Source organism: Microcaecilia unicolor, chromosome 13, assembly GCF_901765095.1.
Source record: "Microcaecilia unicolor chromosome 13, aMicUni1.1, whole genome shotgun sequence".
Taxonomy (NCBI): domain Eukaryota; kingdom Metazoa; phylum Chordata; class Amphibia; order Gymnophiona; family Siphonopidae; genus Microcaecilia; species Microcaecilia unicolor.
In genome coordinates, this window is record NC_044043.1 from 64,239,179 (window position 1) to 64,264,581 (window position 25,403).

The 25,403-nt window shown below is 48.0% G+C and overlaps 1 protein-coding gene across 1 annotated transcript in view; it reads right to left on the minus strand.

Moving 5' to 3' along the window:
- Positions 1 to 13,155: 13,155 nt before the first annotated feature.
- The window catches only part of EXOSC10 (exosome component 10), a 68,286-nt gene continuing 56,038 nt past the window's right edge, over positions 13,156 to 25,403 (minus strand). Inside the window, exons 23-25 of the mRNA XM_030222265.1 lie at positions 25,292 to 25,350; positions 13,682 to 13,758; positions 13,156 to 13,336 (exon numbers count right to left, since the gene is read on the minus strand). Of these exons, the coding sequence (XP_030078125.1) occupies positions 13,306 to 13,336; positions 13,682 to 13,758; positions 25,292 to 25,350 (167 nt within the window). The 3' untranslated portion in view covers positions 13,156 to 13,305. The remainder of the gene's footprint in view (positions 13,337 to 13,681; positions 13,759 to 25,291; positions 25,351 to 25,403) is intronic.

Genomic DNA, 25,403 nt, shown 5'->3' on the forward strand with positions numbered 1-25,403 from the left:
CGGACGCTAAGCAGCTTGACCCTTTAGTTAAGGGAATTCGGCAGGCAGCACGTACTTTTCCCATGAATTCGGATCTCAGAGATATGATCGTCCAGGAGTGGTCCTCCCCAGATTCTCCTTGTAGGGTGAGCAGAGCTATGGCGAGACTGTACCCTATTCCGCAAGGGGATAAGGACTCCTTTAAGTCGCCGACAGTGGATGCGGTGGTGACCGCGGTTACCAGGGCTACGGCTATTCCGGTTGATGGGGGGGGGGGGCTGCTCTCAGAGATCCGCAGGATAGGAGATTAGAGTCTTTCATTCGGCGCAATTTTGATCTCTCGGCATTGTCACTTCAGGCCGCTCTGTGCGGGGGCCTAGTAGCCAGGGCGTGTTTCCGTTGGGCTGAAAGTCTTTTGGATGGCCCAGCCTTAGATAGAGCTTCCTTGGTGCAAGAGCTAACCAAGTTAGAGATGGTCTCTTCCTTTTTGGCAGATTCTAGTTATGATCTGCTGAGAGCTTCTGCTAAGAATATGGCATTGGCGGTTGGAGCTCGTCGGACTCTTTGGCTTTGTGGTTGGACGGCTGATGCGGCGTCTAAGTCCAAGTTATGTTCTCTCCCCTTCAAGGGGACCTAGCTGTTTGGAGAAGAGTTGGATAAGTTGGTTCGATTTTTTCAGCTTACTCAGCCCTTTCGCGGAGGTCGGCGAGGAGGCCGAGACGCACCGGGGGGAGGTCTGTCCTTCTGGGCTGTGCTTCACAATGAAGGTGTGCAGGTCCAGCCTCTGGTAAGGGTAGGGGCTCGTTTGAGTCAATTCTATCAGAGGTGGACCCATATCACGTCAGATCAGTGGGTACTCGAGGTGGTGCGAGACGGGTACGCGCTAGAATTTGAGACTTCCTTCCAGAGTTTTTCCTCGCCTCTCCGTGCTGCTCTCGGGTCAAGGCCAGGGCAATTCGGCAGACGCTTCATCAGCTGATAGATCTGGTGGCGGTCGTTCCCGTGCCGGTTTCAGAAAGGGGGACAGGTTGTTATTCGATTTATTTTGTGGTCCCCAAAAAGGAAGGTTCCTCTCGGTCTGTTCTAGATCTCAAAAAGGTCAACGAGGCTTTGAAAGTTCCCTCCTTTCGCATGGAAACGTTGCGCTCGGTCATAGTAGCGGTGCAGAAGGGGGAGTTTCTCACATCTTTGGATCTGTCAGAAGCCTATCTTCATATTCCCATTCGGGCGCCGCATCATCGGTTTCTCCGTTTTGCGGTTCTGGGACAGCATTTTCAATTCTGTGCTTTGCCGTTCGGTCTGGCTACGGCGCCTTGTACCTTTTCCAAGGTTATGGTGGTCGTGGCGGCAGCTTTGAGGAAACAAGAAGTGTTGGTACACTCGTATCTCGACGATTGGCTCATTCACGCCGTCCCTTCAGGAGTGTGGATGCGACGGCGAAGATGGTAGCTTTCTTGGAGTCGCTTGGCTGGGTGGTGAACTTGGTCAAGAGTCACCTGGAACCAACTCAGTCCCTGGAATATCTGGGAGTTCGATACGGCGAAGGCCGGGTGTTTTTACCGGCAGTTCGAATTGCCAAGATGCAGCTATTGATTCGCCTGTTTTGTGCCAAACGGTTCCCGTCTGCTCACTCTTACCTTCAGATTTTGGGACTCATGGCGGCATCGATAGAGGTAGTGCCCTGGGCCAGGGCTGACATGAGGCGGCTGCAGGCGGTACTGTTGGAGCGGTGGTCTCCTCAGACTCAGAGCTTGGAGAAAAGACTGCGCTTGCCGGAGCCGGTTCATCTCAGCCTGCGATGGTTGCTTCACATGCCGAATCTGGAAAAAGGCATGCCCTTGGATCCTCCGGAGTGGACAGTGCTAACGACGGATGCCAGTCTAGCAGGTTGGGGAGGCGCACTGTCTCGGAGAGGTAGCTCAGGGTCGCTGGTCGGAGGAGGCGGCCTTGTGGTCCATAAATTGGTTGGAAACTCGGGCGATAAGGTTGGCACTGCAGTCTCTTCAGTATCTTCTCAAAGGCAAGGCAGTTTCGACAATGCCACGGCGGTGGCGTACGTAAATCATCAGGGGGGTACCAAGAGTCGAGAGTTGTCAGAGGAGATGGCGGAGTTAATGCGTTGGGCAGAACTTCATCTTCAGAGTCTCTCGGCAAGTCATGTAGCCGGAGTAGACAACGTCAGTGCAGATTTTCTGAGCAGGCACACGTTGGATCCAGGAGAGTGGTCGCTACATTGTCCATTGTTCCGTCGCGTAGTGAAGGAGTGGGGTCTGCCGTTGATAGATCTCATGGCCTCATCAGACAATGCTCAAGTACCCAGGTTTTTCAGCCGGGGGCGAGGTCCGAGGGGATCGATGCTCTGGTGCTCGTGTGGCCCCCTTACCAGCTGTTGTACTTGTTTCCTCCTTGGCCCTTCATAGGACGGGATAGTTCAAAGAATAGAGCGGTACGCCGGGACAGTAATTCTTGTGGCTCCAAATTGGCCTCGTCGGCCTTGGTTTACCGATCTAGTATGTCTGGCGATAGGCGGGCCGCTCGCGCTGGCGGAGTCGGTGGTGTTGGTGCAAGGTCCGATCGTGATGCCAGACCCGTCTGTTCTCGCTTATAGCCTGGCTCTTGAAAGGGACAGGCTGAAGAAAGGTTTTTCAACTAAGGTGATTGATACTATGTTGCAGTCCGGTAAACGTTCCACGTCCTTTGCTTATGTTAAGGTGTGGCGGATCTCTTTGAAGGTTGGTGTAAAGATTGTTCTTGTTCGCCTTGGACCATTTCCATTCCAGAGGTGTTAGAGTTTTTACAGGATGGTGTAGACAGAGGTCTTGCTCTTTCCTCTTTGAAGGTGCAGATTGCGGCTCTGTCCTGTTTTCGGGGAAGGATAAGAGGAGTCTCCTTGGCGTCTTCCCCGGATGTGGTTCGGTTTTTACGTGCTGTAAAGCTGATTCGTCCTCCTTGGCGGCCGGTTGTACCGCCGTGGGATTTGATCTTGGTGTTGGAAGTCTTGGTAGGGCCTCCCTTTGAGCCTTTGGGGTCAAGTACTCTTAAAGATCTTACTTTGAAGTCTGTGTTTATGGTGGCTATTACTTCGGCGCGGTGAGTTTCAGAGTTGCAGGCTTTGTTTTGTCGTGCACCTTTCCTGGCTTTCTCGAAGGAAAAGGTCTCTTTGAAGCCTGTTCCATCGTTTTTACCCAAGGTAGTGTCGTCTTTCCACGTAAATCAGGACATTTCTTTGCCACTGCTGGGAGATGCGTTTCAGCGCCGTTTAGCCAAGCTGGATGTTTGACGAGTCTTGAGGGTTTATTTATCCAGGACTCGGGAGTTTCAGTCTTCAGATAGGTTGTTTGTGTTGTACAGCGGTCCAAAGAAGGGAGCTTCAGCTTCTAAGGCAACTATTTCCAGATGGTTGAAGGAGGCGGTTTCCTCGGCATATTTGATCAAGGGACGTAGAGTGCCTGACCAACTGAAGGCGCATTCGACCAGGGGAGTAGCTTCCTCCTGGGCGGAGAGTGGTCTGGTTCCGCCTCAAGATATTTGCAGGGCGGCGGTCTGGTCCTCGTTGCATTCGTTTGTGAAACATTATAGACTGGATGTGCAGGCTAGGGAGGATGCCAGTTTTGGTGCGGCAGTGTTGACTTCTGGGATGCAAGGTTCCCGCCCTTAGGAGTTGTACTGCTTTGGTACTTCCCAAGCGTCTTGACCGGTCTGGAGGGTCGCTGAGGAAGGTGAAATTAGGTCTTACCTGCTAATTTTCTTTCCTCTAGACCCTCCAGACCGGTCAAGAACCCTCCCGCTGTGTACATGTTTCTTTGTGGTGAGTATGATTGGCAGAGTTCTGGTGTTCTTATGGTCTATGTTGCTATGGCTGAAAGGTATCTAAATTTCAAGTCTTGCTATACATATATTTCCTCTGCATTTCAGAGAGGGACCGTAGCGCTGTGGCGTTCGGTCAGTTGAAGCACGTGTTTCATGTTTTTTGTTTCTGAGTGCAGGGTTCTTTGACCTTTCGGGGTTGTAATTGTTTATTGGTTTCATTTGTTTTCTGCTTTGTTAAGGATTTACTGGCTGCTAGCTTATACTGGTTTAAGCTTTAGTGTTCTCAGTCTCCCTCTGCTGGTAGGCATGCATAACCCAAGTGTCTTGATTGGTCTGGAGGGTCTAGAGGAAAGAAAATTAGCAGGTAAGACCTAATTTCACCTTTAATCACGTGAAGCAAGAAGCAGTATATATTTGAAATCTTGTTGACTGAGCTCTAATTAGGCCAGGAGCTCATCATCTCCTTTGGACTTTACTGGTTTTGAGTTCAGTTTCATCCTAGGAGAACAGAGAGAGAGAGAGAGCTCTTTGCTGAAGCCCTGTAAAAAAGTTATATTTGATAACTGGTGAGCGGAGGCATTGAATGTCTAGTAGCAACAGAAGAAAAAGCAGACATTGGAAGTCCAAACAGTTTCTTTATTCATACAGACCCGGCGTGGCCACGTTTCACCAATTAACCCATTAGTGCCCAATGTTCCCATAATAAGCCATATGGGAACAAATTTGTTCCCATATGGGAACGTTGGGCATTAATGGGTTAAGGCTATATCGGGGGTAGTAACATAAAGCACCAAATGATAAAACAATAAAAAAGGCATTTACATAAAAAGCCAATTATAGGATATATAAAAACAAACAGCACATCAATAAAAACTTTTAATTAAAAAGTTCTTAAACATCACATATATAAAAAAAAGACTAAAAGGGTAAGCTCATTGAGCAAATAATAAAAATCAAAGCAAACATACCTAACCAGCACAACTGATCATCCAAGATGACCTAGAGGAATAATGTAAAAGCATACTTGTAAAAGTGGAAGGCATCTAGCTTAGGCACAAGGAAATTGTTTTCAATCTTATCTGTGTCAAAGCCAAAAAGGTAAAAACCTTTTAAAAGAAGTAATGAGACATTCACACAGTATAAGAGCATTGCTGGAGTAAAGGCTGAAAATAAGACTAAACATTAAACCCCAAGGGTGTGAAAGAAACCCACTCTATGGAAGACCAATTGTATGTAAAAAGTTTCTAAAACTAAAAAGATGTGTGACTTACTTCAGCGTTGGTTCCTTCACAGAAGTGGAGCAGCAGCTTCAATCCTTTGTATGGGGGCTGCCATCTTGGATCAGCCCACAATTTATAATGCTGAGATATCTTATTCTCAGAGTTAAACTTATAAGTTAGAAAATTCTTAAAAATATCTGTGTGAAATTTTTTAAAGAATCAGAATAAAAGCACAAAGTGTGCAAAAAATAAGAAATAAAAGCGTTTAAAAACGGCGTTTTGGTGAAAAAATAAAAATACAAACTGAGTACAGAATCTGATTCCTTAAGTGATGCCCTCCATAAAAATACAATTCTTATTCAAAAATGCTGCTTAAAAATGCTAAAAAGTATGCATTCCAGCGGCCGTCTTGGAAGCATTCCAGTGACGTCATTGGGCGTTCCTGTGCCTAGGATGCTTGAAAACATATATACAGATGAAATCCAAAGCCATCTGAAGTAAAAAAAAAAAAAAAAAATGTTTTAAACCCATATGGCCACCGCCGCAGCAGAGGTTTACCAAGGTTATAGTGGTGGTAGAATCCTTCCTTCGGTGCCAGGGGGTCAGAGTTCACTCGTATCTCAACTGGCCCATTCGTACATAGTCCTATTTTCACAGTGTGGTGGATCTCATGGGAACACAACCATCTAGTCTTCCCTCTTTCAAAGTCTTCAGGCTCCAAAAATCCTACTCCCATTTTCATAGGAGGGAAGGAGTTTGGGCAGAGCCTGGGTAGAATCATGCTTTGCATGTATATTTTATAAAATACATGCGTAAACCGTATAGGCACCTAAACCATGTGGGCGCCTACACGGTTAAGGCATCTTAAAAGTTTAGGTGCCTTAACCATGTATTTACTTACAGGACATACTGTATTTTTCGGACTATAAGACGCACCGGACCATAAGACGCACCTAGGTTTTAGAGGAGGGAAATAGGAAAAAAAAAATTTCCTTTTTCCCTCCTCTAAAACCTAGGTGCTGCGGTGCGTCTTGTCCGAATCCCTCCCTCCGAGTTCGGGATCGGCTTCGCCCTGGCCCTGTCAGCACTTCTCCCTACTCACGTCACGCGATCTTCCCTGGTGGTCTAGTGACGTCGGGGCAGGAAAGAGCCCCCTCGTTCCTGCCCAGCGCGCTGCTCTCCGTCCTCCTGTATGCATTGCTGCCTGACGGTCTCGACGAGATTCAAAATGGCCGCCGAGAATTGACGTCTCGGCGGCCATTTTGAATCTCACCAAGACTGTCAGGCAGCATACAGGAGGACGGAGAGCAGCGCGCTGGGCAGCAAAGAGGGGGCTCTTTCCTGCCCCGACGTCACTAGACCACCATGGAAGATTGCGTGAGTGGTGACAGGGCCGGGGGGGAGGGCGATCCGGAACTCGGAGGGAGGGAGGGAAATCTCTACCTTCGGACTATAAGACGCACCCCCCATTTTCCTCCCAAATTTTGGGGGAAAAAAGTGCGTCTTATAGTCCAAAAAATACAGTACATATTGGTTGTAAATACTAATGTATTGAGAGGAGTTATGAGAAGTAATTACATTTAGGAAAATTATTTAATGCATGTACATTCTCACTGATACAAAGGGCCAGAAGCACAAATCGTTTTCCCATAAATACAATTGGTATTGCAATTAAATCTAATAGTACCAATTGGCACTAATTAGCTTATTTAAATTGTGTGTGCAAATTCAGCATGTGCCCAATTTCTGGCAACTTTTATAGGCTTAGGGGGTTAATACACAGTCAGTACATGACAGGCTACCACAGAAACGTGGGTTAGAGATTTTAACAAAATATTTTTGGGAGGGGGCATGTCATAGGCAGAGAGTAGACATTCCTGTGTTATCCAGCTGGTGTGTTATTAACACACACTAACTGGATAATACAGAGCACTTACCGACTCCTAAATAGGAGGCAGTAAGTGCTCCCATATTAATTTTTTGCAGGTCTCTCGTGCTAATGTGAATATTAGTCTACAACCTGCAAATTAAAAAAAAAAAAAAAAACTAAAACCTAAATAAGTGCCATGTTAAATCTGGTCTTAGCATGTGAGAAAGTCCCAAGTTAAAATGTGTTAATCCCAGATTTTACCACACTTATTTGGTATAATCATTTTCCACAGAACAGCATGTAGGGTGGAGTGTTTCAACCTGCCTCACAATATCTTGTCACCAGCACACTTTTGGCTGCTCAGCAGGAAAACAGCTCTAGCCAGTGGTTTCCAAGCCAGAAGCAGCTGGAGCTAGAAAAAAAAAACTGCCTAAAAACTACCAGTCATGTGTGGGGGAGGGGGGAGGATGTGGGTCCGATATCACCCTCCTCTTCCACGGCAAACTTTGACCCTGTAATGCCACATGTACATGAGCAAGAAGAGTGAGCTGCACCCAAATACCACACACCCACACCACATCCTGTAATGCACAATTTATTTCTATTAATCTTGATTGTTCACCCAACTAAACAGAATCAAGCTCTAAACAAGTTACAGAAAGTTACACAAAACAGCACGAGATGTACATAGTCAAAACATTATTTTTGGATTTTAGTACATTTTTTCCAATTTGGAGGTGGGGGGAAATTTGGTTTGTATCACAAATTCATTTAAAAATGTTTTTTTAGTATGCATGTTTGAACTTTAACACGTGCACACACATTTAGTCATAGATTTGAGTGTGCAATCAATTTTCAATGTACTATACAGTGTGTAAGCTGCCAGATATGCACTAGCAAATATATATCACTACGCAGCATCAGTAATAACAAACAGACCCAAGCAGATAATCCACCAATACTCCCCCTCCTCTCCCATAAATTTTCCACCTCAGTACCACTATGAATAGTCCAAACAGCATTCACACATCAGGTTTTGCCACCTCAAGGAATAATGAGTCTCCAACCTATGCAAATTTATCTCATGCATTTTCATAATGGGAATCCTATGAATATGCATGAGATATATTTGCAAAGAATATCTCATGCATATTCATTATGGCAATCCTGAAAACAAGTATGCCTCAGACCAGGGTTGAGAAGCACTGAGAAGTAGCCTAATTATTAGAGCGGTGGGCTAAAAACTAGGAGAGTCTGGTTTATATCCCACTGTAGCTCCTTGTGATTTGGGAAGTCACATGACCCTACATCACCTCAGGTAGGAAGTTAGATTGTTAGCTCTTCAGGAACAGAAAAATTCCTACTGTACCTGAGCTATTGGGAAAACTGTGCGCTAAAATCCACATTCCCTAACAATTGAAATGTTCCTTGCTAAGTGGAAGACAACAGAATCGCAGAAGGACCAGGAAGCACCAACAGAGCCTCTTGGGAAAACTGTAAGACTCTAATTAGTATATAACTAGTCAACAAGTCCGTAGGCCCTGAAAAAATGCAAACATTTTGAAATTCAACACCCCAAACTGTGCACACAACACTATAATAACATCAAACAGAGGCACTGTAAATACTATTCCATAGAAGCGACCCTGGACCATCCACTGTACACCTACCGCTCAGGTACAGAGGAGCCCTAACTCTTGGGCACTTGTAAGTCACACAAAGGGCAAATTCCTTCACCGTAGCAGATACATTTTATTTTATTGCATTTGTATCCCACATTTTCCCACCTTTTTGCGGGCTCAGTGTGGCTTACAATACGATATGAATGATGGAAATACAATTTGTTACAACTTGGTTATGGAATACATTGTGAAGAGTTATGCGAGACAATCAAAGTGTTGTTAAGGAATATAAACACTAGAACAAAACCTTGAAACATTGGAAAGAGACAGCCGGTGGTTAAAAGGGCATTATGTATGGTATACATATTTCTGTGAATAAAGGTATGAGTGAGGTGAGACTACGGGGGATTAGAGTTCAGAAGTGGATGTATTGATGCATTATTGAACAGTGAGTATGGACTTTATGTGTTTTGGTTCTTTCCGTAAATTTTTTCAAAAAGATGGGTCTTCAATAATTTGCGGAAGTAGGTTTGCTCGTGGATCGTTCTCAGGTTGCGCGGTAGTGCATTCCAGAACTGCGTGCCCACGTGAGAAAAGGTTGACGCGTGTAGCGTCTTGTATTTTACGCCCTTGCAATTAGGGAAGTGGAGATTGAGGAAAGTTCGGGATGATCTTTTGGCGTTTCTGGGTGGTAAGTCTATTAACTCAGACATGTAGGCTGGAGCTTCGCCGTATATATTCAAAATAAACATTATCTCAAAATATGCCTCAGCCAAACAATGAGCTTTCTTGAGCAAATCTGGTCCATGCCAGCGGACTGTAAAGAGTGAAAATATTTCTGTACACCGACACTTATGTACTACCACCAGTGTTTAGACTTTGCACGTTTAGCTTTTCCGAGAAATGTGTTCCTTTATTCTGCCCGTAGAGTGGCCCTACTCACCCCAGCCCCCTCCACTGACTGACAAGAAAGTGAAGAAGAGGAGAGAACAAGAGATAGAGAAGGGCGGCCAAGGGCATTTTGAGCCACTCACTTATCCAGGTTAAAGTACAGGTCGAAGGCTCCATGGCACGATCTCTCCTTCCCCTCTTCACTTTCCTCCTCCTTTTGGCCAAAGCCCGGCTGGAAGGTTGCTACTAAGAGAAAGAAGCAGAGAGTTCAGTTGGCCATGCCAGGTCGGGGGCTCGCCATTTTCTGGGGGGGGGGGGGGGGGGGGGGTGGGGAGGGGGGCTTACAGCTCACGATGCTGTAGGAGCTTGTAGCGCATTGCACTCAGCAGCCCTCAATGAGGAGTCAGGTGGGTGTGTAGCGAGCAGCTCCTGTGCACCCTGCCATCAGCATCCAGGGGGCTATGGAGGACTCTGCGGGCCCCGGGGCCAGTGGTCACTGCAAGGTGGGGCGATCGCGCTCTTTTCCTCCCTCCCCAATGTTCTCAGGCCCGCGGGATCCAAGCACCGATCCTGGTTTCCCTCATGGTGAAGGAAGAAAGAGTGGAGGATTGGGGGGGGGGGGGGGGGCGGGGGGAGAGATTGAATTACATTCCTTAACCTTCCTGTTCTGGAGCAGAAGGATGGAGAGTAAGAAAGAAATATATTTTAAATGCTCTACAGGACATATAACATCGGTCCCTGGGATTATTATACTCATTTACTGACAGTTCTAAATATTGCTTTGTTCTTCCAAAGATTTGGTTTTGATTCATAACTTCCCTTCTTTTCAGCACTGAAATCTGATAGGTATTATTGAAAGTATCTACAAGCTTACCAAGGCTTCTATATTCAAAAAGGGGGCATACAAAATTTGGAGCTAAAGAAGAAAGCGGGGCTGAGTGAGAGGCAAGCAGGCAGAAGCCAGGACTAGCTTGTCACGTGTATGTTCTGAAATCCAGGACAAGAAAGGCTCCCATTGAACTGGGCAGAGCCTATGACCCGGCTCGACCTTCTTTCCTCTTACACTCTGGGACTATGGCCAGATTCTGGGGTCAATGACAGTGGTGATGAAGGTGATGCCATGTGCAAGGGCTCATATGTGGGTCTGTTACAGGAATCTCTTCTCAGGAACTGGTCTATTGTGTTACAGAAATACGACCTTCTTCTTCCTTGGATGCTAATTGGCAGATGAAGCATGCAGTGGTGGTTGTTGCCCAGGAATTTAACTGTAGGAGCTCTTTTTCCAATAACACAATGAAAGGTGGTGACAACGGATGCCAGCAAGCTGAGTTGGGAAGCTCATTAGAAGTTCCATCTAGCACAGGTCATCTGAATGGAACAGGAGTCTCCGTGGGCAATAAAATCACTTGGTGCTCAGAGCAGTGCGGAATGCCTTAGGCAACTTTGCTCCCTTTCTGACGAGGGCCCCGGTCCAAGTTCTTTCTGACAATGCTATGACGGTAGCTTATCTCAACAAGCAAGGCGGGACCCACAGTCATCTGAAGGTGGTGAACGCAGCCTCCATCATGAGGTGGGAGGAGAAAAATCTCTGCTTGGTGGCAGCTCACATTGCAGGGTTCTTGAATGTGAAGGTGGACTTTCTCAGCAGGTACTCCTTGGACGCAGGAGGAACTATCCATCCAGGGATTTCAGCTGATAGTGGACCGATGGGGTTCTACACTTATGGACCTGATGGCGACAAAACAGAATGTTAAAGTGCCCAAGTTCTTCAGCTGTTGGAAAGAAACAGCTCCATGGCGATTGATGTCCTGCTGCAACCCTGGCTAGAGCTACATCTACTGTATGTCTTCCCTCATTGGTCAATGGTAGGCCACTTATTGGAAAGGATTGCATTGCACTGGGACCGAATAATTCTCATAGCCCCACACTGGCCATGGTACACAGATGCGATTCAACTGCTGGACAGGGCACCTCTCTGTCTTCTGCAGCAACTCGGCCTACTGAAGCAAGGTCCGGTGCTCATCCATGCCCTTTTGGTCTTATGGCTTGGCCATTGAAAAGGCATGGTTTAGACAAAAAGGTTATTCTGATTTGGTCATTGCTACCTTGCTTCAGGCTTGGAAACATTCTACATCCATGGTATATGTGAAGGTGTGGAGGATGTTCGAAGACTGCACGGACTATCTCCCTCCTCTGCTCAGATTGTGTACATCCTAACATTTCTCCAGGCAGGTCTTCAGAAAGGATTGGCGTCAAGTTCTCTAAAAGTTCAGGTTGTGACTTTGACCTGTTTCAAGGGCCATTTACAGTACATATCTCATGGCTCACCTGGATTCTTGCGGGGAGTGGGTTGCTTACAGCCTCCCTTTCGTACGCTGGGTCCAGAGTGGAACCTTAATTTAATCCTTTGGGCTCTTCAGAAGCCTCCTTTTGAGTCACTCCAGAAGGCCTCCTTGAAAGATCTTTTGCTGAAGACAACGTTCTTGGTGGCGGTTGCATCAGCACGTAGGTATTCAGAGCTTCAGGCTTTTTGGGATCCCTTTCTTCGCTTTTTGGAGGCAGGGTTCTCCCTGCACACAGTTCCTTCCTTTTTCAGTGGATATTTGCAAGGCAGCAACATGGTCATCGCTGCCTACCTTTGCCAAGCACTACAGGGTAGGGACTTTGTGATGTGCTCGGAAGCCAGTTTTGGGGCTTTGGTGCTCAGGGCAGCAGTACCAGAATCCTACCCATTCTAGGGATTCCTTTTGAACATCCCACAGGCTCTGGAATAGTGGGAAGCTAAGTAATGGAAGGAATTAGGTTGTACCTGATAATTTTCTTTCAATTAGTTCTTCCTACTATTCCAGAGGCCTGCCCAAGGTTTCTGAGATGTTTGCATGGTGCTTTCTGCTTATCTCTTGCTCTCTACAAGTTGTCCAGAGAAGAGAGGGATCCACACACGTTTGCTCATCTGGTTTGTGTTAGGTTAAACAGTTGTTTAAGGTTATTGTGCTTATTCTGAGTTTCTCCTCACTGCTGGTCTACATAAATACTGAGGAACTGGACTGGATGCCAAGAGAGATGTGTCAGCTCAGCTTTCAGTTCTCCATCTCCACCTGCTGTTAATGGACACAATCATCCCACAGGTTCTGGAATAATTGGAAGGATTAATGAAAAGAAAATTCAGGTAAGACCTAATTTATCCATTTATTCAGTTGCTTGTTGACAAGTCACTTGGTGACACCCCCTCCCTATGTGTTTATTAGGATTCACCAGGCGAGACTCTTCTTTCCAAGTGTTTATCCAGAGTACACCAGGAGAGAATTCTCCCCCCCCCCCCTTCCACATTTTGCTCATTGGCAGGTCACCATACATGAGTTCTCCCCACTCCCCCCTTCCGCAATGTGCTTATCACCAGGAGACACACCACTCTGCTCCATATGCTTGGCAGTGGATCAGTAGGCAGTTCTTCTAAGTACACATCAGAGTTTAAGCATGCATGTACTGTGTCCACTCTGAACAATTCTGAACCCCAAACTCGAAGATTCAAAAACTGATAAAGTACTTGAACTTTGTATAGTTTTGAAGTAAGGAAGGTTCCTTCTCTTCAGGTGTAGCATTTACCCATAACTGGAATCTTGAATGCCAGAAGTGTCTGAATTTCTGCTCAGAGTATTTTCTGACCTGACCCGGCTACACAGACAATCACAGAGTAGGAGATGCAGATGGGTTGCTTAAATTCTTATTATATTAATAAACAAAAAGAAAAAGGGAGCCAGAGTTTCCTCAAGCAAGCTTTTAATTAAAAACAAAATTTTGTACAAAATGTCAGCATCACTTGATTTAATGCTGTTCTGACAGGCGCCATGTGGTGGTGGCATTTTGTAATGTTTATCTCACTGCTATTGCCGTCGTGTTAGTTTCCAGTCCATCATCTTTTTGGCCAGCTATGCTTAAAACCCCTGCGTGTAAAAGAGAACAAAAGAGAAGGCTCAAGGAAGGCATCAGGCTTTAAATTCTCCTAAGCTATTCAGAAACTGAAGAGAGAGAAAGAGAGACAGAGAGAGTGGATGGTTCTGAAATGCTTAGCTCATCAGAAGGCGCTGCCATTGGTACCTGCTGGTTTTCAGGTTCAGGGGAGAAGGAACCTGGCAAAAAACACCAGCTCTGGAGAAAAGCATGTGGCTTTACTACATTTACAGTGAGCACTGGTGCCACATCCACAGAATATGGGTAGTCAGTTATAACTGTCATATTACTTCAAGGAACAGAATTCAAACTTTGAGTGAGGAGGAATCTGTCCTTACCTGCTCGATTTCTCAGTGAGAAATGACATGCTCTTATTCCCAGCTGAAGGGTGCAGTTTTTTGGAAGAGGAGACTTTCTGCAGAAGGAAAGGATCAAGAATAAGCATCCTATCACTTATCAATCCAATTACAGAGACTAATCAATTACCCAGTGTTCTATGCTAAAAGTCTAGACAGCAAGCTTCAGATCTGGCACAAATCTTACAGACTACCTGCCTGTATACTCCTGTTCCTTTAGGGACTTGCTAATGGTCACTCTGGAAAAAGGGAGCTTTTTCTTTGTGCGAGAACCTCTTTGGAGATCATTGATAAAATATTACACACCCAACAGGCAGCTAAAGACAAAATTTCAAACTGCCTTCTGCAGATGGTTTCCAGCATCTGGTGTCTTTATTGGAAGAGGAGTTAGCTAGTTAAGATTTATTGATCACCTTTAAGAAAAGATTCACCCAAGGTGGTGTACAACAGGTATAGCTTGACAAACAACTTAATACTGTAGTAACAATAGAAAAATAGCCAAACATCAGCATTATGGTGAAATTAGGCCTTACCTGCTAATTTTCTTTCCTCTAGACCCTCCAGACCGGTCAAGACGCTTGGGTTATGCATGCCTACCAGCAGAGGGAGACTGAGAACACTAACTTCAAACTGAGTACATATAACCTGTGCTAGCCCTCTATCTCCAGTATCCACTTAGCAAAGCAGAGAAACAAATCCCTGTAACAGTAACTCTGGGGGAGGAATGCTGGCTTCGGCCTAACCCCTGGTAAGCCTTTTCTTGGTTGAGAGGTGCCCAGCTCTCCCACCTTCTAATAAGTTCTGGGAGAAGAGGATATTTCTCTGGTAAGTGAACAAATTTTGCTTGTGCTTTCGGAACTTGAAGATTGGGGTTTAAAGGAGGAACTGTAAGTTAGTGATAGGCTGATATCCTTAATACTTTGGCAAGTTTTAAATTACGGAAAAACTCAAAAAACACTAAGATGGAGTCAGCAGTCCAGCAGCGAGAGGGGTGCTATCCAGTCTTTTGCATTGAGTGTCACATGTATGATTATCTCCCAATTGGTGAGGTGTCATATGTGTGTGCCCGATGCAAAGAGCTCCTAGCTCTCAGAGAACGTGTCCGTTCCCTTGAGGCTAGAGTAGCAGACTTGATGGAGCTGAGGGAGACAGAGAGGTACATAGAGGAGACCTACAGGGATGTTGTAGAGAAGTCCCACCTCCAGTCAGGTAGCCCCTGTGCTACCTTGGAGGAGGGAGGTCTCCTAGAAGGAGAGCATCACCCTGGTGAAGTAGGAAGTACTCCTGTAGCCAGGACCTGCCCACCAGGGGATGTATTATCCTTTCGCACCGAGGATATATCTCCAAATGTTGCCCGGGAGGGAAAGGTTAGGACAGCTGTTGTACTTGGTGATTCGATCATTAGGCATATAGATAGCTGGGTGGCTGGTGGACGTGAGGATCGCCTGGTGACTTGCCTGCCTGGTGCGAAGGTGGCGGACCTCACGTGTCACCTAGATAGGATTCTAGATAGTGCTGGGGAGGAGTCCGCTGTCTTGGTACATGTGGGTACCAATGACATAGGAAAATGTGGGAGAGAGGTTCTGGAAGCAAAATTTAGGCTCTTAGGTAGAAAGCTGAAATCCAGATCCTCCAGGGTAGCATTTTCTGAAATGCTACCTGTGCCACGCGCAGGGCCCAAGAGACAGGCAGAGCTCCAGAGTCTCAATGCGTGGATGAGACGATGGTGCAGGGAGGAGGGCTTTAGATTTGTTAGGAACTGGGCAACATTCTGGGGAAGGGGGAGCCTATTCCGAAAGGATGGGCTCCATCTTAACCAGAGTGGGACCAGGCTGCTGGCATCGGCGTTTAAGAAGGAGATAGAGCAGCTTTTAAACTAGAAATGGGGGGAAGGCCGACAGTCGCTCAAAAGAGCATGGTTCGGGATAAGGTATCTTTCAAAGATATCACCATAACAGGGAGGATAGAGTATCCTGATAGTGAGGTTGCAAAAGAGATTGTAGTAGATCGGGTATCTTTAAATAACAATAAAAATCAGACAAAAGATTGCCAGTTAATACTGTCAAGTACTAAGCATGATGTACTTAGGAACAACAAACATAGTTTGAAATGTCTATATGCGAATGCCAGGAGCCTAAGAAATAAGATGGGGGAGTTAGAATATATTGCACTAAATGAAAAATTAGATATAATAGGCATCTCTGAGACCTGGTGGAAGGAGGATAACCAGTGGGACACTGTCATACCGGGGTACAAATTATATCGTAGTGATAGGGTGAATCGGATTGGTGGAGGGGTAGCATTGTATATTAACGAGAGCCTTGAATCAAATAGATTGAAAATTCTGCAGGAAGCAAAACACTCCTTGGAATCACTGTGGATTGAAATTCCATGTGCAAAGGGGAAAAGGATAGTGATAGGAGTGTACTACCGTCCGCCTGGCCAGGACGAACAGACGGATGCGGAAATGTTAAAGGAAATCAGGGACGCAAACAAACTGGGCAACACAATAATAATGGGGGATTTCAATTACCCGCATATAGACTGGGTTAATGTAACATCTGTACACGTAAGGGACATAAGATTTCTTGATGAAATCAAGGACAGCTTCATGGAACAGCTAGTTCAGGAGCCGACAAGAGAAGGAAAAATACTAGACTTAGTCCTTAGTGGTGCTCATGATCTAGTGCAGGGGGTAACGATACGAGGGCCGCTTGATAACAGTGATCATAATATGATCGGTTTTGATATTGGCATTGAAGGAAGTGAAACTAGGAAATCAAGTACGCTAGCGTTTAACTATAGAAAAGGTGATTACGACAAAATGAGAAAAATGGTGAAAAAAAGACTGAAAGGAGCAGCTCGCAGAGTAAAAAACTTGCATCAGGCGTGGATGCTGTTTAAAAACACCATCCTGGAGGTTCAGGACAAATATATTCCACGTATTAGAAAAAAGGGAAAAAAAGACTAAACGTCAGCCGGCGTGGCTAAACAGTAAGATAAAGGAAATCATTAGAGCCAAAAAACAATCCTTCAGAAAGTGGAGAAGAGAACCAACTGAAAGTAACAGGATAGATCATAAGGAATGCCAAGCCAAATGCAAAGCGGAGATAAGGAGGGCAAAAAAGGACTTTGAGAAGAAATTAGCGTTGGAAGCAAAAATACATAGTAAAAACTTTTTTAGATACATTAAAAGCAGGAAACCGGCCAAAGAGTCGGTTGGGCCGCTGGACGAAAATGGTGTTAAAGGGGCGATCAAGGAGGACAAAGCCGTAGCGGAGAAATTAAATGAATTCTTTGCTTCGGTCTTCACCGAGGAGGATTTGGGGGGGACACCGGTGCCGGAAAGAATATTTGAAGCGGGGGAGTCGGAGAAACTAAACAAATTCTCTGTAACCTTGGAGGATGTAATGGGTCAGTTCAGCAAGCTGAAGAGTAGTAAATCACCGGGACCTGATGGTATTCATCCCAGAGTATTAATAGAACTAAAAAATGAACTTGCGGAGCTACTGTTAGAAATATGCAATCTGTCCCTAAAATCGAGTGTAATACCGGAAGACTGGAGGGTAGCCAATGTTACTCCGATTTTTAAGAAAGGTTCCAGAGGAGATCCGGGAAATTATAGACCGGTGAGTCTGACGTCGGTGCCGGGCAAGATGGTGGAGGCTATTATTAAGAATAAAATTGCAGAGCATATACAAAAACATGGACTGATGAGACAAAGTCAGCACGGATTTAGTGAAGGGAAGTCTTGCCTCACCAATCTAATGCATTTTTTGAGGGGGTAAGCAAACATGTGGACAATGGGGAGCCGGTTGATATTGTATATCTGGATTTTCAGAAGGCGTTTGACAAAGTGCCGCACGAAAGACTCCTGAAGAAATTGCAGAGTCATGGAATCGGAGGTAGGGTATTATTATGGATTAAGAACTGGTTGAAAGATAGGAAGCAGAGAGTAGGATTGCGTGGCCAGTATTCTCAGTGGAGGAGGGTAGTTAGTGGGGTCCCGCAGGGGTCTGTGCTGGGTCCGTTGCTTTTTAATGTATTTATAAATGACCTAGAGATGGGAATAACTAGTGAGGTAATTAAATTCGCCGATGACACAAAATTATTCAGGGTCGTCAAGTCGCAGGAGGAATGTGAACGATTACAGGAGGACCTTGCGAGACTGGGAGAATGGGCGTGCAAGTGGCAGATGAAGTTCAATGTTGACAAGTGCAAAGTGATGCATGTGGGTAAGAGGAACCCGAATTATAGCTACGTCTTGCAAGGTTCCGCGTTAGGAGTTACGGATCAAGAAAGGGATCTGGGTGTCGTCGTCGATGATACGCTGAAACCTTCTGCTCAGTGTGCTGCTGCGGCTAGGAAAGCGAATAGAATGTTGGGTGTTATTAGGAAGGGTATGGAGTCCAGGTGTGCGGATGTTATAATGCCGTTGTATCGCTCCATGGTGCGACCGCACCTGGAGTATTGTGTTCAGTACTGGTCTCCGTATCTCAAAAAAGATATAGTAGAATTGGAAAAGGTACAGCGAAGGGCGACGAAAATGATAGTGGGGATGGGACGACTTTCCTATGAAGAGAGGCTGAGAAGGCTAGGGCTTTTCAGCTTGGAGAAGAGACGGCTGAGGGGAGATATGATAGAAGTGTATAAAATAATGAGTGGAATGGATCGGGTGGATGTGAAGCGACTGTTCACGCTATCCAAAAATACTAGGACTAGAGGGCATGAGTTGAAGCTACAGTGTGGTAAATTTAAAACGAATCGGAGAAAATTTTTCTTCACCCAACGTGTAATTAGACTCTGGAATTCATTACCGGAGAACGTGGTACGGGCGGTTAGCTTGACGGAGTTTAAAAAGGGGTTAGATAGATTCCTAAAGGACAAGTCCATAGACCGCTATTAAATGGACTTGGAAAAATTCCGCATTTTTAGGTATAACTTGTCTGGAATGTTTTTACGTTTGGGGAGCGTGCCAGGTGCCCTTGACCTGGATTGGCCACTGTCGGTGACAGGATGCTGGGCTAGATGGACCTTTGGTCTTTCCCAGTATGGCACTACTTATGTACTTATAACTAATAAAACCCCTGTACCTGGAAAACTAATAGTTAAACATCAACAGTGTGCTTAAACAGATGAAACGCCCAGGCGTCCCACTCTGCATAATATTAGAGTCAAAGAAAGTTCTCCGACCAAACTGAATATAAAATGAACAGACATAGCAGAACACGGCTCAAAATACTTCTGATAATTGACACGGCTGAAAAGAATACTTCTGATAATTGACACGGCTGAAAAATACTTCTGATAAGAGACAGGGTGGGCTCTTGACCGGTCTGGAGGGTCTAGAGGAAAGAAAATTAGCAGGTAAGGCCTAATTTCACCTTCCTCAGCAACCCTCCAGACCGGTCAAGACGCTTGGGAAGTACTAAAGCAGTAGACACATTAAGGGTGGGACCCACTAAAAGCAGAAGACAACACAGCCACTCCAAACCGAGCATCCTCTTTTGCCTGCACATCAATCCTATAATGCTTTACAAAAGAATGAATGGACGACCACGCCGCCGCCTTACAAATGTCCTGCGGAGGAATAAAACTACTTTCCGCCCAAGAGGCGGCTACCCCCCGAGTAGAGTGTGCCTTCAGTACCGAGGGAACTGCCCGACGCTTCAACAAATACGCCGAGGCAATAGTCTCCTTCAACCATCTAGCCAGAGTAGCCTTGGAAGCCGCTTCCCCCTTTCTGGGACCTCCAAACAAAATGAACAAACGATCCGACGCTCGGAAGTCCTGCGTTCTGCTCAAATACGACCGCAAAATGCGTCGAACATCCAACTTAGCCAAACGACGTTGAGAGAGATCACCCGACCTATCCCCCAACACTGGTAACGAAATCACCTGATTTACATGAAAGGAGGATACCACCTTAGGAACAAACGAAGGAACTGTCCGCAAAGTCACTTTCTCCTTAGCCAAGGAGAGAAAAGGCTCTCTACAAGACAAAGCCTGTAGCTCCGAAATTCTACGCGCCGAAGTAATGGCCACCAGAAACACTGTCTTTAAAGTAAGATCTTTACACGCGATGGAAGCCAACGGTTCAAACGGAGGGCCTACCAGAGCCTCCAAGACCAAATTCAAATCCCAAGGCGGAACCGTCGGCCGACGAGGCGGACGAAGCAACTTGACAGCTTTCAAGAACCGCCCCACGTCCGGCGAAGCCGCCAAGGAAATCCCCTGAATCTTTCCACGGAAACAAGACAACGCTGAAACCTGCACTTTCAGGGAAGAGAGCGAGAGCCCCCTGTCAAGACCGTCCTGCAGGAACTCCAAAACTTTCGCGACCGAAACACGTAGAGGAACATAATCCCGCTCTTGACACCAGTTCTCAAAAATGCGCCACACCCGCACATAAGCCAAAGAAGTAGACTTCTTACGAGAACGCAACATGGTATCAATTACCCTGGCCGAAAAACCTTTCTTCCTCAATCTGAGCCTCTCAAGAGCCAGGCCGTAAGCGAGAATGGAGCAGGGTCGGCCATCTCGATCGGCCCCTGAACCAATCTCACCCTGGGCCCCAACGGGATCGGCGCCTGCACTAATAACCGAACCAGGTCTCCGTACCACGGACGTCGAGGCCAATTGGGCGCAATCAGAACCACTAGACCTGCATGGCGCCCGATCCGCTGCACCACACGGCCCACCAGCGGCCACGGCGGAAATACATAGAGCAACTGTTGAGTCGGCCACGGGAGCACTAGCGCGTCGATGCCCTCGGCCCGAGGATCTCTTCGACGACTGAAGAAGCGAGCGACCTGAGCGTTGTCGGCCGATGCCATGAGATCCAGCACCGGCCGACCCCATTCCAACACCAGTCGATTGAACACTGAGGGATGGAGGGACCACTCCCCGGGGTCTAACGTGTGCCTGCTTAGAAAATCCGCGCTCACGTTGTCCACCCCTGCCACGTGGCCCGCTGAGAGACCCTGAAGATGAGCTTCTGCCCACAACATTAACTCCGCCGCCTCCACAGCTAACGCTTGGCTCTTCGTTCCCCCCTGCCGATTTACATATGCGACGGCCGTGGCATTGTCGGAAAGCACCCTGACTGCCTTGCCTTCTAACAGACTGTGAAAGGACCGAAGAGCCAACCGAATTGCTCGAGTCTCCAGGCGATTGATGGACCAAGATGCTTCCTCCAACGTCCAACGTCCAACGTCCCTGGGCTACCTGACCCAGGCAATGCGCTCCCCAGCCCGAGAGACTCGCATCCGTGGTCAGCACCGTCCAATTGGGAGAGTCCAGCGGCATGCCCTTCGCCAGATTCGGAGAGTGGAGCCACCAGCGAAGGCTGCGACGGGCAACCCCCGACAGAGGAAAACTCTCCTCCAGGTCCTGAGACTGAGGGGACCAACGAGACAACAAAGCTCTCTGTAATTCTCTCATATGGGCCCTGGCCCAAGGAACCACCTCTATTGTTGCTGCCATCAGACCCAACACCTGAAGATACGCCCGAGCCGAAGGCGCTCTCTGCGCTCGGAGCCGCCGGATCTGCCCCTGCAGCTTGGAGATGCGAGGAGCTGTCAAAAACACCCGGCCCTTCTTCGTGTCGAAGCGAACTCCCAGATACTCCAGAGACTGGGAAGGCACCAGGTGACACTTTGCCAGATTGACCACCCAACCGAGCGACTGTAAAAAGGTCACCACCCGGCCGGTGGCCTCCTCGCTCTCTGACCTTGATTTGGCCAGAATCAACCAGTCGTCCAGATACGGATGAACCAATACCCTGCAAGCGCAGCGCCGCCGCCAACACCACCATCACCTTGGAGAAGGTGCGAGGCGCCGTCGCCAGGCCGAATGGCAGCGCACAAAACTGAAAATGCCTCCCTAAGACCACAAAGCGAAGAAAACGCTGGTGCGCCTCTAGAATGGGAATGTGTAAGTAAGCCTCTGTCAGGTCTAGAGACGTCAGAAACTCTCCTTCTTGCACCGCTACAATAACTGAGCGTAATGTCTCCATCCGAAAGGAGGGAACCTTTAGGGCCGCACTGACCTTCTTGAGGTCTAAAATGGGCCGGAAGGCACCCTCTTCCTTCTTGGGCACCACGAAGTAAATGGAGTAACAGCCCGTACCTCTTTCTAACCTGGGGACAGGAACCACCGCCCCTAAACCGATTAGACGCGACAGAGTGGCCCGTACTGCTCTTGCCTTGCATCTTGAATGACAGGGAGACACGAGAAAGAAATCGGAGAGGGGACTGTCGAATTCTAGGGCGTACCCGTCTCGCACTTTCTGCAGTACCCACTGGTCTGACGTGATCTGGACCCACCTCTGGTAAAACAAGCGTAAGCGAGCCCCCACGCGAACCAGAGGCTGGGTCCCCAAACCATCATTGAGACACCCGGGACGTACCGGACGCTCCCGAAGAGGCGCCTCGCCCCCCGCGACGGCCACCTCGAAAGGACTGGGTTCTCTGGAAAACCCGAACCCCTAGTCCCCCCAGAAGACCTACCGGGCCGATACCGCCGAGCCTCCTGAAAACGCCCCCGCCCTGCTGCCCCCTTAGACACCTTGGGACGAAGCTCAGGAAGCCGAGGGGCCTTAGCATCACCAAGACCCTTCACCAACTTATCCAATTCCTCCCCGAAAAGCAAGGAGCCTCTAAAAGGAAGGGAACAAAGTTTAGTCTTGGAGGCGGCATCGGCCACCCAGCCCCGTAACCACAGGGCCCGCCGAGCCGCCACCGCAAAGGTCATGTTCTTAGGCGAGGCCCTCAACAAATCGTACAGCGCATCCGCCAAGAACGACGACCCCATCTCCAACTTGGCCAGATCTTGAACCAGAGAAGCCCTATCAGCCTGCGGGCTATCCAGGAGCCTCTCAGCCCAGCGAAAACAAGCCCGAGCCACTAGACCTCCACAAACAGACGCTTGCAGCGCCAAGACAGACAGATCAAAACTCCGCTTTAGGAAGGTCTCCAATTTCCTATCCTGGGGATCCCGCAACGTGGCCCCCCCATCCACAGGAATAGCAGTAGCCTTAGTCACCGCCGTAACCACGGCATCCACAGTCGGGGGCCTGAGAGACTCTCTGTCCTCCTGAGGAAGAGGATAAAGTTTGGTCATAGCTCGAGCCACCTTACACTGAGCCTCCGGCGAATGCCACTCCTGCGTGATCATATCTCTCAAGTCCGCATTCATAGGGAAAGAGCGAGAGACCCGCCTGATCCCCTTGACCAAAGGATCCACCTGCTTCCCATCCCCAATGGGAGCTGCCGCAGGATCAAACCTTAAAGTGGCAGACACCTGCTCAATAAGGTCCGATAATTCATCCCTGTGAAAAATCCTAACCACTGAGGGGTCTTCCCCAGGCAAAGACAGGTCCCCATCCTGCCCTGCCACCGACCCCTCCTCCTCTTCCAGGGGGCTAAAATCGCCCTCAGAATCCGGAGGAGAAAAGACCTCTACATCTTCAGAGCACTCCACTCGTGGTCTTTTAGCGGCAGCCCCCCCCAACCTAGGGCTAAGGGACTCCGCACCCGATGGGCCCGCCTTCCAAGCCTGAAACAAACTCCAAACAAACTCTGGAGGGAACCCCATGCTGCCTGAGGCCTCCCCCCCAGCGGGACTCGAAAACGGGAGAGGCTGCGGCCCCACGACCATCTCAGCGCCCAAAAGACCCGAATCCAAGATGGCGGCGGTTCCCGCCAAAATCGGGACCGCCGCTGAAGCGCCAACCTGAGCTGCACAACTCCCCTGCGAACCCGCAGAAGGGACCTCCGCAGCTAACACCGGTGGCGCGAGGGATGGGGCCTTGGGCTCTCCACAAAACCGGCAGGGACCGCCAGCCGCGTCAACACCCCGACGCGCGCACAGCCGGCAACGAAGTAACTTCCCCGACATACTCGCGCCTAACAACCAAACAGCTGATTACAACCGGCGAAGTTAAAAGACAGCAAAACAACACTCACCGGCGCTAGATTACTGACTCAGCTCTCCCAGGCCGGCTGAACAACTCCGGAGACACCGGAGTGCAGCTCCTGCAGCTCTCCACACGAGGTGGGTTTTTTTTTTTTTTTTTCAACTTTATTTGAGCCCTGCTGCTATAATCTGAATGGCACTCAAGGCTGCAGGATTAACACTGCAGCCGAGGCACAACGCTGGCCAAAACGGGAGAGCCAGTCGGGGGGAGGGACCCGGCCATCCGGGTGTGACACCCCAGAGGGGACAATGGCAGGCCCCACCGGACCTACCAACCCCTTGCACACTACAGCGTTCCAGGCACAGGGATTAACTGTTCAACTTATCCCCAGAAAATCAGGAAAATTAACTAGTCTCACAAAACGGAACCTAACTCCTACCAGACCGGACAAGCTGCACAGGCTGCATGTCTACCCTCTGCTGAGACTGAGAAAATACTGGAGATAGAGGGCTAGCACAGGTTATATGTACTCAGTTTGAAGTTAGTGTTCTCAGTCTCCCTCTGCTGGTAGGCATGCATAACCCAAGCGTCTTGACCGGTCTGGAGGGTTGCTGAGGAAGCAACAATTAGAACAGTGAGGTATACTTGAAGATAGGCAAATTAAATCATAACATAAGCAATATACAGTACAGCAAAGCAGCACATCCATATAGCACAACTGGTACAATGGCAGTAGAATGCAAACAATACACCATAATTGGCAGCAGGGTGGAACATTCCTGAACACAGATAATATGAAATACCTGAATAGGCAACTCAGTAGTTGGAGTAACCTAGTGCAGTGGGCTGAGAAGCAGGGGACCGGGTTTGATTCCCAGTGCAGTCCTTGTGACCCTGGGCACATCACTTAATTCTGCAGTGCCCCTGGTACAAAAACTTAGATTGTGAGCCCACTAGGAACAGAAGTACCCACATAAAATATGTAAGACTGCTTTAGCTGCACCACAGAAGGGCAGTATATCAAATGCTTTACCCTCACCTCATATAATATAGATACTAGCCGTTAAGCCCATAAAAACGGGCGAGATTTCCAGCTACCCTCCTCACCGCCGCTCCCTCCCCCCCCCCCCCCCGTGCCAGGTCCCCTACACTGACCTGACAGCGCCTCTCACCTCCGTGTGAAAGCGCTGCAGGCAGCAGCAGCAGCAGATATCTCTGCTGCTGCCTGCAGCGCTTCCACACAGAGGTGAGAGGCGCTGTCAGGTCCGTGCAGGGGGCCCGATGCGGAGGAGAGCGGGAGCAGCGGTGGGGATGGGGGGGGGGAGGGTGGAAGTTGGTGCGCACGATGTTCGTTTCCAGGCGGCAGCGCCCGACAGTGACTCCGACTCCTCCTCTGTTCTGCCCTCTGTCATCACGTCTTGACGCAAGGGCGAGACAGAGAGGGAAGTCTCTGCTGCGCATTTGCAGGTGAGTCGGTCACTTGCCGTTTATATGTTTGATGCTTCTACAGTGGCAAACAATGCAATTAAACCTTTTAAATAAGCAGCAGAGAGAACAAGTGCAGTTAAGACATACAAAGAGGCAAGATTCTGGGTAAATTAAAAGTAAAGTTGAATAAAGTACGTGGGACTCCAGTGGGATGAGGTATGCTCTTCTCTTCAGTCTCTGCTTACCTTGTTAGTGGCAGTTTGTTGATTGGGATCAAATTGGGACTGTTTGGCTTTACTGGCCCCTGAGAGAGATAGACAGATCAGATAATTATAAAACGCCTGGGATCTTTTACTA